The sequence below is a fragment of the Camarhynchus parvulus genome, chromosome 3, assembly GCF_901933205.1.
Source record: "Camarhynchus parvulus chromosome 3, STF_HiC, whole genome shotgun sequence".
In the NCBI taxonomy this organism is placed as follows: domain Eukaryota; kingdom Metazoa; phylum Chordata; class Aves; order Passeriformes; family Thraupidae; genus Camarhynchus; species Camarhynchus parvulus.
This window is the reverse complement of record NC_044573.1, coordinates 7,067,217-7,080,047: the sequence shown is the minus strand read 5'-3', so window position 1 is coordinate 7,080,047 and position 12,831 is coordinate 7,067,217. Positions and strand designations below refer to the sequence as shown.

Sequence of the window (12,831 nt, the reverse complement as noted above, 5' to 3'; positions counted from 1 at the left end):
ACACTGTATTTAAAGCTTTCTTGTATCATGTTTAGTGTATCTATTTAACCTTCTTTATCTAAAAAGCTAACCCAAATCCACTGTGTTTTGGGGACGGGGGTTGTCGTAAATAAATGTGGTCTTTCGGGGTTTTTTGACCAAGAGAAAGAAAATAAAGGTTTACATTTTTGATCTGCTTGTGGTGTACCTGGTGCAGGGGGCAAGGTTTCTTACCTTGGCTGACGGTGGGGTAGAGAAGCGATAGATATCAGCTGCAGGTTCTCCTCCCAGGTCCTGGAGAGCTACGGCTGCAGTTCAGATGTTGATAACAGACCTAAGGGGCCCAAAGGACAGGTTACAGAAACTGCCTTAAACTTTCTCTGTCGGTATTTGTCTTAAATCTGCCCTAAACAAACACCCCCATCCCTAAATGAAAATGGGAACGTCTGGCCTAAGTGACAGAAACCCCCAGATCTCAAGTGCTCAGACAAAAGCCTCCAGTCTGCCACTTAAGCCAAGGATAATGTTTAACTAAGAGAAATGGGAGTATTGTGTGGACACTGTAAGGGTGCTTTAGCTGTAGGCAGGGACTAGTCAGAAGCTGTTCACATGATCACTCGTGGGCTGAATGGCTCTGCACTGAGAATGGCAAAACCAGTAACAACAGAGGTCTCTCCTCTAACTCAATTTATTGAGAGAGGATACATTACTCTGTATGTATTTTGAGCATAAGGCCAATTCTTCCTGCTTACAAAATAGTACTTCAGAGCCTAGCAGAGCAAGTTATAAATTATGGAAAAGCACCCAAATCCTAGAAGCACAGGAAAAATTACCCACGTACTGGTGGCAGAAATACCCTGTACCAGGAATCATGCCCCACAGAATAAGGTTACCAGTGCACAAAATCCCTCAGTGCCATCCTGTTACATACCTGTGCTGTGAGATCTGGGACAGCTGAACGCTGCTCGGACTGCAAGGTGAAGTGGCATGGCAGGGTTGCTGATTAGTACTCTCCATCAAAAAACCCCCAGAGCTATCCTTGGAAAAAAAATATGAACCAAAAACCAAGCAACCTACCTCCGATACCATCTGTCCCAAGTGGACTTGGGTGCTATGCTGGGGATCAGGCAAACCCCAGGAGAGAAGCACTTGCAGGAAGAGACAGAAAATGAGACCGCGGTTTCCTGGGGGCTCAGGGTAAATTCAAGTTTACTAATTATAGTAAATCAAAGTAACTTGTTCTGCAGACTTCATGCATGGTAGCTGCAGTGAGCTCTTGAGACTCCTGCTATGCTTGGGGCACATTCAGCAAAAGCAGCTGGATTTGTTACTGTCGCCAAGATTCAACATTAATTCTGACCCAACACATCAGTAAGCAAGGAGAAATGCAGCCTTTCAAAGAAAAGATGTGTACATTCACATTGCCTACATGAGTGGGACAAATGACATGTGAAGGTAAATGGCTAATCACAAATGACAGATCTTTCTATGATATACTACCCTCCAATAATTAGAAAACCTACAGCAACAGAGAACATGCTGGAGAGCACATTAAAGTATCCACATGTAAAAACCATCACACCCAAGGAATCAGAGATTGGAGTGTGGTGGTTATTGCAATGTATTCTGTGTCCGGTAGGATAAAGGCTTGCCATGAAAAGCAGGTTCCTAAATCCTCTGGTATCTACTAGTGTCTACAACTTGTCTCCCCCTCAGTTTGGGATGTTTGCCACCACCAGGGCCCAATGACCCTCCTGGTGTTTCCCACTGGAAGTCCTGCTCCTCCAAAGCAGTCAGTGCACATGCTGAGTTTGAGTCCCAACAGCAGGAGGGGATCAGAGCAGAGGGAGCAGCAGACCCCTGAGTTTAGGGGTGCCAGGGGATGGTTCCTTCTTCCTGAGTTAGCTGTAGAGCAGTTTCCTTCCTGCCTGACTAAACTTATGGACCTTAAATTAGGCTTTGGCACCTTTCTCTGTTTACATGAAAAGGGTGGTGGCAGAGGACTCCTTTCTGTCTTCCTTATCAAACAGATGGTAACACCACAAAATAATGAGTGGTATAATTACAAAAGCAACTGCAGGGACCACTGTGATGTTCTATTGCATTATGAGAGGTAGGTTTTCCTGGGTAACTCAGCTAAATTAGTGTTTATCATTATTTTATAGTATCCCTTGCAAATTTTTTAAATACCTTTTGAAACAGCTACTCACCTCATCCTCATAACATTTCATTTTCGGCAATTAGCTTCTCTTAAAAAAATGACCTGAGACCATCTGCAAAAAATTTTGCATTTTTGTGAAATATATCAACTCTCATAGGTCAATTTATTCAGTTACAAATTTCATTGAGAATAAAAGATTTATGCATTTCTCTTAATTAACAGAACAAATTTAGCTAAATATAAACTCTGCACTACAGTTTTGCAGTGGCACAATACCAACACAGAATACAGAAGCATCTTTAAACTATACAAAATTTTAAAATTGAAAATAATCCTGTTTACATATTCTTTATACATTAACATATAAAAGACCTTATTTAATGAGGCATCTAAAAGAATCAAAAACATCTCTACAACTATCTCTGAAAATCCATATCTGGAAACAATTCATTACACAGAAGCTTTACAAGACTATTTAAACAAACCAATACACACTTTTTACAAGATTAACATTCCAAAAGGTATAGGCAGGCTATCACTTCTTATTTTTGCAGTTTACCTCACTGGTTATTTTTAATTATAAAAATCTTCATATTTATATATGGTGGGTATTGTTGAATAACCAGTAATCTAATTTAAAACTTGTGCAAAACAAACAAGAATTTGGAAAAACAGTAAGTTTAACCAGTCACTTATATAAAATACCACCTAAAACACTTCTTTTGTCCCGTGTGCAGGGAAAAAGCCATAACCAATCTCTTTCTGGAAAGTTAACAGTTCCATTTTTATATTCCTTCATTCGACTTCTTCTATAAGTTATGATAAATTAAGAGTTCCAACAAGACATTGACTGATGGATAGACCTGCCCAACATCCTCCAGTTTACAGCTTATGTTTGCTGGCTGTATCCTGCTGCTGCTTCCTTAGGTCAAGGCTTCCCAAGGGCTGAGCTGGCAGCTCTGAAGAGCTACCCAGAGGTGGAGCTTTACACAACAAAGACCTGCCATGTGGCTACTAACTCCAGCCATTTCCTCTTCAGCACTTCTAACATACCAGGAGATCCAACAGCAAGAGGTGTGCAGAATTCATCTGAACTTTTAAAAACCAAGTTCAAATTATATGAAAGTATGCTTTCAAGTTTACTATAATCAATGCAATTACTAAGAGATTACCAGTTAGCAAAACTACTGTGTGTGAATAACAAATGGAGAAATCTAATGTAACGCTGGTTTCCTTAAGAAGCAGATATAATATATTTAAAAGGGTCCTTTCTGAGAGGTTTTCTCTTCCCTTATCTTCTGGCAGTTAGGGTATTTGGTGAAGCCTATAGAAAGGAAGAAGATTTTCCAGAACTACTTGCTGTACACTTGAAGGGAAGTTTTCAGTCTCTGTTGGTGTTATTGGCTGCAAAAGCATGTAAGTTTCCCATCTGGCTCAGACCACTCTGAATATGTGCAACGTGGATCTCAACGTTATTCTGAAAACAACTATGGGAAGAAAAAAAGAACAAAAGTAAGAAATGCTGAACCCCATATGTAAGAGTTATGTCTGAAATCTCTACAGTGAAAAATCAAGATGTGAGCCTAGGCAGTATAAAAATTCAGGTGCATCAGAGAGCAGTACATACAAATGCAACTTGACAGAGAAATATGGGAAAACACAACTTGCACAAAACAGCTGCCAGAAATCAAGAGTCACTGACTTAAACACTTCAAGTAAGGTTCTAATACAACCAGAGTTAGTGAAATTAAAATATTATGAAGAGATGCTAAAATGGCCAAAATAAGTGAAATGGAACACATGTTCCCATGAAATGGAAACATCATCACTTTCTTCGCTGGGTACATCAACCTTTACTTGAATCAATTCCAATATGCAATTTGCAGGGTTGATTATAAAGAAGTTTCACTAATGTCTGAGGTTTGATTTTGTTTTTCCTAATGAAAATTGCTATAAAACAGCATTTCTCAATAACTATATTGAAATCATCCTACTATCTTTGGGAAAAAAATTTAAAAACTCATGTGTACAGCCTCCCATTATTATGTAGCAATACAAGCAGTGAGGATATAAAAAAAACCGCACATAGCATTTAGATTTATTTTCTAAATGACATAATTTAACAGCATAAAATGCTTGTCACAAATTGCTGGAGGCTGCAGGGTACTCCAGACAAGTATACCACTCTCTTGCTACCACATTCTTGCTATTTTTATGATGCCTCCTCAGGCAGCTGCTTGTGACAACTGTTGAAAAATGGCCCATCTAGACTAGACTGGCCTTTGATCTGGCACAATATGGCTGCTCTTCTGTTTCTTGGCTTAAAACTTTGCCAATGGAAGCTGCTCAGAACCTCTAATTGTCTCATATGCCACCTTTTGATATTTACAGACAAGAGGTTGAGTATGCTAAAAGAACTGAATACTGAATACTGAAATTGTACTGTTCTCTGGTTTAAAATACTTGTAATACTAGTGAGATTTCAAAATCTGACAATGTTCTAAAATAAGTTTTTAGTTGTCATAAATTACTAAAGAACAAGAAAGTCTAGTTGTTGCTGCATCAATTTAGCCCTTTTAAACTTTTTTTTTAACATGTTACTTCACTGATAGGTTCAAACAGAAAACTGCTAATTTCACAATCACTTTAAGAAGCCCCCCTTTTAGATGGACCCCTTCCTATAAGTAAAAGTTACCAGATTAAACCCTTAATTATAATCAATGTTCACCTCTAAAATACAGTCAGAACTATCACCAAGCATGTAATTAAGAATTAAATATTCAAAAAGTAATACCTGATATTTGAGGAGTCTATTGAATTCTTAATGTCATTTAATGAATCTGTTAGTGATTTAAATTCAAAGGAATTCAGATCACCTCCTTCTGCTAGACACTGTAGAAGAAGAAAACAAAAATGTTCTCACAGTTCGGCACATAGGTATGTACAGGAGAAGCTATTTTGTGCAAACTTTCTTTTTACCTTAATTTGCAGTAATATTGCTGTAAGTCTGGAGATAAGATCAGTTAAATTTTCACTCTCCACACAGAGCTGTCCTGTTGACAAGGTATTTGCTTGTCTGACGACCTCCTGAGCTTCCTCCTCACACCTGCGCCTCAGATCCGTGGGCTGGTCAGCAGGCTGGAGGCCCTGGTCAGGAGCAAGCTGCAGACATGAAGGGGAGAAATTAACAATGAAGATGTCCTTTGCATTTGGTGGATGTGTGAAATGAGATGATTTCAAAGGCAGTTTGTGTGTGTAGAGTACACAGTGTTGTTTTTTCTTTATGTATGTCTGTTGCCCCGAATCACGTCGGGGTCACCAATTATTGTCATCTTCTTGCAGGGGTTCCATACTGTTGTCTCCTTATCACAAAAGTTCCATACCTCCTTGGTGTTTCTAGTGGGCAGTTCCTCAGAGCACTGACTCTTTCTTCTTCACAAAGCAGCCAGCTGACCCCAGTTCCCTTCTCACCCAGCCACCCCACTCTTTTATAGCACTCTTCTTCTCACTGGTTACAGCTGTGGCCTGGTAAAGTCAGGCCTGCTCCTAATCTCTGTTAACTGGCCCAGCTGCAACTCCTTAGGGGTGAGATTACTTTCTACACTATCTTTAGTTTCTTATATTCTATCGACCTACATGTGTCTACTTAAAAGCAGGCCACTGGTATCAGGAAAAGTGTTGCTCAAAGGCAGCTCAAATTCCAGACAAGGAATCCAACACAGCTACCAAGAGTTTCATTTCAGTGTGACCCCTACCCACACCCTATTCCAAGGAAATTCAGTTTTCTAATTAGGTTGAGCAAAACCACCAAGTACACAGAGATTCCAGCAAAATCTTACCTCATAGCAATACTGTTGAACTTTATGCAAAACTTTATTTAAGTCTTTGTTTAGTTGTTCTAGATCCAAAACAATAGTTGCATATCTCCTCTGAAACTCAATGCCAATTGGCATGGAATAGGATTTCTGTGGAAAACACAAAGCATATCAAAGTTAATGCAATACTAGATTTTGAACTCATCAAAAGGAGCTTTTATTTGAAAATAATACTGAGATATTTGAAATCCCGGTGTCAATCAGAAAAATGTTAACATACAAAATATTAAAATGCAGTATGACTATCTATAACTCCAGATGAAACTGTGTAGGTAACAACCATGCTTTTATTCCCTTCTGCAAGTCCTACAATAATCTATGGTGGTAAATGCTACAGAAGATGACTGTGGTCTGACCTGCTTATTCCTCCAGTAGCTGGGCATGGCTTCTCCCTGCTGGCTGAGCAGAAAACTATCCTGCCAGCAGAGGAACAGCACAGGAACAGCACAATATGGTCTCAACCACCTCTGCTGCAGGATGGGAGGCACATTTGGCTAGTAACTTATTGGTCACCTGAGGATGACTCAGTGCTACACACCTTGCTGTTACAGCTAACAGTTCTGCCAGAAAAGAAAGTTACTAGAGCTTATATTTGGTAACAGTATTTTGTAAGCATGATTTTCCACAAAAAGAATAAATACCAAAATACAGTAGCTTTTTTCTTACACTCTTTTCAGAATACAGCCTGACATTGTCACCAATATATTGGGTGATATTTACAAAATTGAAACAAAACATACAATATATTATAAAATTTCCTCTCCAAATTGCCTCTTGCAAGAGAAGCTAGAGGTAGTTCCAGCCATAGGACTGAGATACAGGTACCTCCTACAAGCAAAACTTGTAGCTATATTTTTCACACACAAGATAAAGCAAATTGCAAAGTCAAGAGCCTCCATAAGGATAATCCTGGTCAAAAACTCAAAAGGTTTCAATTATGAGTTCAGTTCAAAGTTCCCCATTAAACCTAATCACTGAGATGCTCTCCAGGGATTTACAAATCTGAATACCAACTTAACAGGGCTTTCAACTAACATCATAATTTCAGGATTCACTGGAAAGTGGCATAAATTTGGCATACTTTCTGCAGCTGTGGAACATAAAAAATCAAATCTTTCAGACCTTATCCAGTGAGTAGCTCTCTTAGAGCAAACTGAACAGCTCCAGCTTAGCTGTGAAAGCTGCAGACAATTATGAATTCCCTGTTGGAGAGGAAAGGCTAAGGGCATTCTGTGCTAGTGATGACAAAAGAAATATTTCTCAGCAGCAGCAGCACTACTTCTGACCTCAGCACAACCCAAGACCTGGAAATACTGATGGAACAGCTAAACTGAAGCAGGTAACACCTCTGTCACCAAGGATCTAGATGCTTCTCTGAGACAACCACATTACCTTTGCCTTGTTTTTATTGCACCTCCTTTCAATTTATATTTGTTTATCCAAATGTTTACTGGTTTATGTACACAGTAATTTGTTTATAGCCTGCAACCCAGACTAGTACAGTGATGTCAATAAAAATGAGACAAAAAATGTACAGTTGTATACATTAATAGCTCCTCTGAAGGCATCCCCTGACTTGTGTAAATTTATTGTTATTGCCAGATCATAATGGCCTACATTCAGTACCATTTCTGATTTTGGTCAGTTCCATTTATTTCTATATTGAATCAGTCATTGAACAAAAGTCTTCACAAAAGGATTACTTTAAACCAAACAGTGGTACTCTAACAATTATCAAACTACAAATGTATGAATTATTATCAAAGTCTGACAATTAAGGTACACCTGAATGAACTCAAAGGATTCAATTTTATTCAAATTCAGGTATGTTATTGATGTTGAAGTGAACTGGGGTCAGAAAAAGATTCTTGTTCAAAGAAAATATATTTTAAAGGAGAAGCAACACATACTCAGTGGCACAAACACAGATGGGATTGCCAAGGGACAAAGAGGATTAGAAGATGGGCTAAGAATATGGCCCAATAGGAATGTATCACATCCCCTATTTTTATCAGGACAGCCTTGAGCAGTAATGGGGATTGCTTTATGATTGCTGTTTTTCAAATGAAATAGAGCAGAGAAGAATTCAAAGTATCTCTAAGTCCTTAGCCAGGTCACAGGTGAGCTAAAATGTAGCAAATTTAGCATCTATTTCTGTATTTTCTTCCCAGTTGCTTTTTTGCTCTTTCAATTCTGTGGAAAAAGGAGGCCAAGAAAAGCAACAATACAAGTAATTTATGACTTAATAGCTGAGCTAACATCCAGGTACTTGCTAGAGGAAGGATACTGTCATTCCTATAGACCTACTTATCTATGCAAAAGTATGAATACCTCAGAAAAAAAAATTAATTTAAGAAGAGTTGGTAATTTTTCATTATCAGAGTTGCAGGTTGCAATGACATGCTTTAATCTTGCTTCTCTTTGCATCTAGTTTAGTTACTAACACACAAAATAATGTAGTAACTGAAATGATAACAAAGTTTTGAAGAACACCACCATGGCACAGAAAAAGAAAATTACAGAGACACAGAGATGGGGTAGTAGGAAGCAGAGTAACAGAATGCAAACATGCACATGATCATTAAAGGCACAAAGAGAAATATCACCACAAGAAATCACATCCTTCAACATTCAAATATTTTACATGGGAAAAAACCCCAACTGTTTTGTTTCAAGAAATAAACCAATTGTTTTCCCTTCTCCACAAACCTTAAGCCTTCTGTACACTGCAGAGACAACAGCCTGGATGGATGCTGGCAGAAGGCTGAGACTGAGAGCTTTCTCAAGTTATTTTATAGCCATGGGTGGTAGAAGAGTCACTCTTATAACTTTGATTTACTGACTGCTGATTAGATAAAGCTAGCAAGAAAAATTATTCTGCTGCTGCTAATTACTCTGTAGCTGCTGTGGTACTGTAACTTTAAAGGCCAGTCAAGGGCACTCAGAGCTTTACACAAAAATCTCTGAAATTAGAGATTTCTACCACCTGCAAACCAGTTTTAGCATAAATGTCTTATCATATAAATGTGTACTCCAAATTCTCAAGGTACACAGTATTTCCTTACTTTATGTGCTAACTGACATGTGCTATCCTGATGTTCACATGAATCAGTTTCCAAAGCACAGTTCTTTCAAAGGAGAATCATATTTGAAACAATTGATCTCTCTGACTTGTCTTTAAAAATAATAAAGACATTTCATGTCATAGAAAGAAACAAAATACAGATTTTATTTAGACTACACTCCTAATGAATTTTATTTAGAGTACACTCCTTATTTGCATTAGCTGTTAAAGCATATCCTGTTTTAATAACCAAAAAGAGAACATTCTCACCAGTTTTTCTGCTTCTGTGTTCATCTCTCTCAATTGTTTGATGTGTTCCTTCTTGATCATAAGGATTTTCGATAACCTGGTCTAAAACAAAGGAACTATTTTTAGAAAGAATAGGTCCTTTAAGCAGTTTTGAAATGCCATAGAAATTCAAGATAAAAAACCATACCTGTTTCTTTCATAATTTAAAATGTATTTCTCAGTTGTTGATCAAGTTAAAAAGCAGACATAAAAATTAATTAAAATTAAATGATGGAATTTCCAGAAATTTTTAAAGTGATTCCAAGGACCCTAAATTGATGAATGCTAAAATCCATTAGCTGAAATTCCCTATAGGAAGACTAACATGATTTATGGCCAGCTAGAGGCTGAAGAACCTTTATTTTTTATAGGCTGAAGGAGAGTGAAGGATGTTATGGTCATGATACTACAATTAGTATCACTCACCTTACTGCACCTTTTTTCCCCCACAGTTCTCAGCTGAGCCCTCCACCGAGCACCAGCCCTTTGTGCAAACTGCTGCAGTAAATCCTGCTATAGAGACTGGATTTATTTAATACAGAACAACTCTTGGCTTTCCATTTCCCTCTTTTGTAATGGGAATACCCTGTGTCTCCTGCCCTGGGGATCTAGCAGGCTGAAGTGGAAGCCACTGGGAGCACCTTCAACACACTTGTCACTCCCAAAACTATTCATACTCCTGAGAGAAATCCTAGCTTCACTACAACCAGCAACACTTTTATTACTGGAGTAAACAGAGCAAAAATTTCAGGTTTTATAAATTCCAGAGGGGTTAAGTGCATCCTAGCAGTGAAACATGTGACTGGGAGAAATAGGAACTCCTAGTACATCTGATTTATATGTAATCACTGTTGTGATTTTTAAGTTCAGTCTTAATGCAGCCAGGTTGCTTGCCCCCCCAAAAGGTAATTAGAAAATTGTTCCAGGATCTCTTGCAGCTAATGAGGAATAGTCTGGGAACTTCCATGCTAAATGCATTCTTTTTCACTTCATAGCAATTTGTTCAGAATTGCCAAACAGCCAAAGCTGGTTTTCAGCTAAATATAGTGTTCCCTCCTTGTATTTATCCCTGTTTATTCAGAGACAATAAAAGCATCTCTTCTTCACTGTTCTTCCACCAGACTAAGCACAACCCAAGCCTTTTCAGACTCCACTCCCTTAAAGGGCTCTTCATCTCTTAAATTTTTGTGACCCTTTTTGTATCTTTTTCCATTCACTGCCATCTTTCCTGTGTGCGAGCACAGGAAGCCTGTAACAGTATTCTGAATGACACACCAGGAAGCTAAACCTGTAAAACAGCATCAGTACTTCTCTCTTTCTACTCCAAACATTTTGCCAGGTGCATCTTATGAATGGATGGTGAGCCATGGCCAGAGGCACAGAGGCAGCACTGCATGGGTTATCAGCCTCCCAATTCCAGCTGCTCATTTCTGTCCCTGTGCTGTCCCCCAGTGACAGCACTTGCATTTCTGCTCTTTGCATTTTGCATGAAGAACCTAATCACAGAAGAGATAATGACAAAAAAAACCAAATTCAGAAGGGGAAAGAAAGAAAAGGTTTAAAACTGTTACTTGTGAGCTGGACTGCCTCTCTGATTTAGTTTCTACCACACCACACAAGTGTTCATGTTGCCAATAAAACACCTGTGAGGAAGAAAAGCACTGTACACCATCTGCCACTGCTGCCAAGAAGCTCCTTTTCAAGCTCTGCTGTCATCACCATCCAGCAACTGCCTAACACATTCTTCTCCTTCATGATGAGTCCCCAAATTAATGCAGAATATATAATTTGCTCCCCAGATTTGCAAGGCATTTGATTCTTCTACTTTGATGTGCAGACACATGTGAGGATGCACAGCACTAGTTCTCCATTGGATGAGCTTGGATTTTCTATTATATTCATCCTACTCCAAGATATGTTCCACTCATCAGGATAATGTGATTCTAAGGATTTTCACTGTATCTATCATGCCCACCAACTTTCTCTCAGGGGTACATTATATTACATAGACCTCTGTTTTCATCTGCCAGTGAATGCTATAATTCAGTCTAGCTCTATTTGTCTTGAGAAATTCTTGCCTAACAACTCTATTTTCACCGTAACTCATCCTGTTTACTGCTGCAATTTATACTTCTCAATAAACTGGAAACAAGTTTTTAGTACAATGCTTTTCCACATTAAAATTATTGAAGGTACAACCCAACCAGAATGTTTAGATTTTCACTTCTGATTTCATTTGTTAGTCATAAAATATGAGCATTTCAAAATGCAGCGTGTGATAACTTACTATGCAATATTTTCAAAATTTTCATAAGAAGAAAACAGCCAAAAATCGAATGCCCATCTTCAGATTGTTCCTCGTGCATTTAATTTGGGAAGATCCCTCCTTCCCCCACATGCAGTCACCAGGTCACTGCAGTGCCCGTGCTGCATCTCCACACTCCCTCTACCGGGCATGCAGCGACCCTGCCAACATCTGCTTTGTCCTACAGTGCTGCCTTCCAGTGGAATTCTTTACCCCAAAACAAAAAAGGAAGCAGGGAGGAAGGACAAAAAAAAAAAAGCTGTAGCTGAATACTTGGAAAAATGTCCTCCAAATTTAAATACTGTCTAGAATGTACAAATTCAATCTATCGATTCTGACCTGCCATACAGCATATGAAATATTTAAGGATACATCACATAATTAATAAAGCATGAAAGATTAAAAAAATATTACTCATTTATTGCTGACTTTATTCTTAATATCATGTTAATTTTTGAGCCAGTCTTCTAATGCATCAGTCCACAGTCTCAGATGTCAAACTGTAACATGTAGTAATAAAGATTTAGAAAAACTAAGACAGTGTAGAACAATGATTAAAATAGTTGTTACAAGTCCCAATGTTTGCTTACAACTTCAAGTTATAGGTAAAGAGAATATCCCTAACATTTATTTGTCATTGTATGCATGTGATTTTGGATTCACTTCCTCTTCTTCCAAATTTCAGATAAGGGAAATAAAGGGCTGTGTTGAAACCTTATTTGAGGTATGCTCTGTATTTTCTGTTTTGTCCAAAATTTCTCCCATAAAATTGTTTCTTTGTGATCTTATTAATAACAGCCTGGCAACAGTTTTTGAGAAAGTTTTCTTGGAATCAAACTGGTTTTGACCATTTACTTCCTGAATCAACATTAAATGAGAAGAAGGGATTTGACTTTTTTTAAGTACCAGTCTATCATAAAGGCTAAAAAACCATCCTAAGCAGCAATCCTTAACATAAAAATACATCTGGACTGGTGAATACAGCACAATCAATAATCAGCATTCACTAGTCTCATGTATTGCACAACACCAAATTTCAGTACCTCCTACAACTTCTAATTAAAAAATTGATTCTTACAAACAATGCTTCAAGTCCTTCAATAAATGTTTAAGCCCTGTGATTCTTTGTCATTGCTCAAATAGACAAACACTAAAAATC

The 12,831-nt window shown here is 38.1% G+C and overlaps 1 protein-coding gene across 1 annotated transcript in view; it reads right to left on the bottom strand.

Annotated features, from left to right (window-relative positions):
* Window positions 1–2,266: 2,266 nt before the first annotated feature.
* LIN9 (lin-9 DREAM MuvB core complex component) overlaps window positions 2,267–12,831 on the bottom strand; it is a 39,394-nt gene continuing 28,829 nt past the window's right edge. The window contains exons 11-15 of the mRNA XM_030946348.1: window positions 9,350–9,430; window positions 5,980–6,105; window positions 5,120–5,302; window positions 4,935–5,032; window positions 2,267–3,627 (exon numbers count right to left, since the gene is read on the bottom strand). Of these exons, the coding sequence (XP_030802208.1) occupies window positions 3,522–3,627; window positions 4,935–5,032; window positions 5,120–5,302; window positions 5,980–6,105; window positions 9,350–9,430 (594 nt within the window). The 3' untranslated portion in view covers window positions 2,267–3,521. The remainder of the gene's footprint in view (window positions 3,628–4,934; window positions 5,033–5,119; window positions 5,303–5,979; window positions 6,106–9,349; window positions 9,431–12,831) is intronic.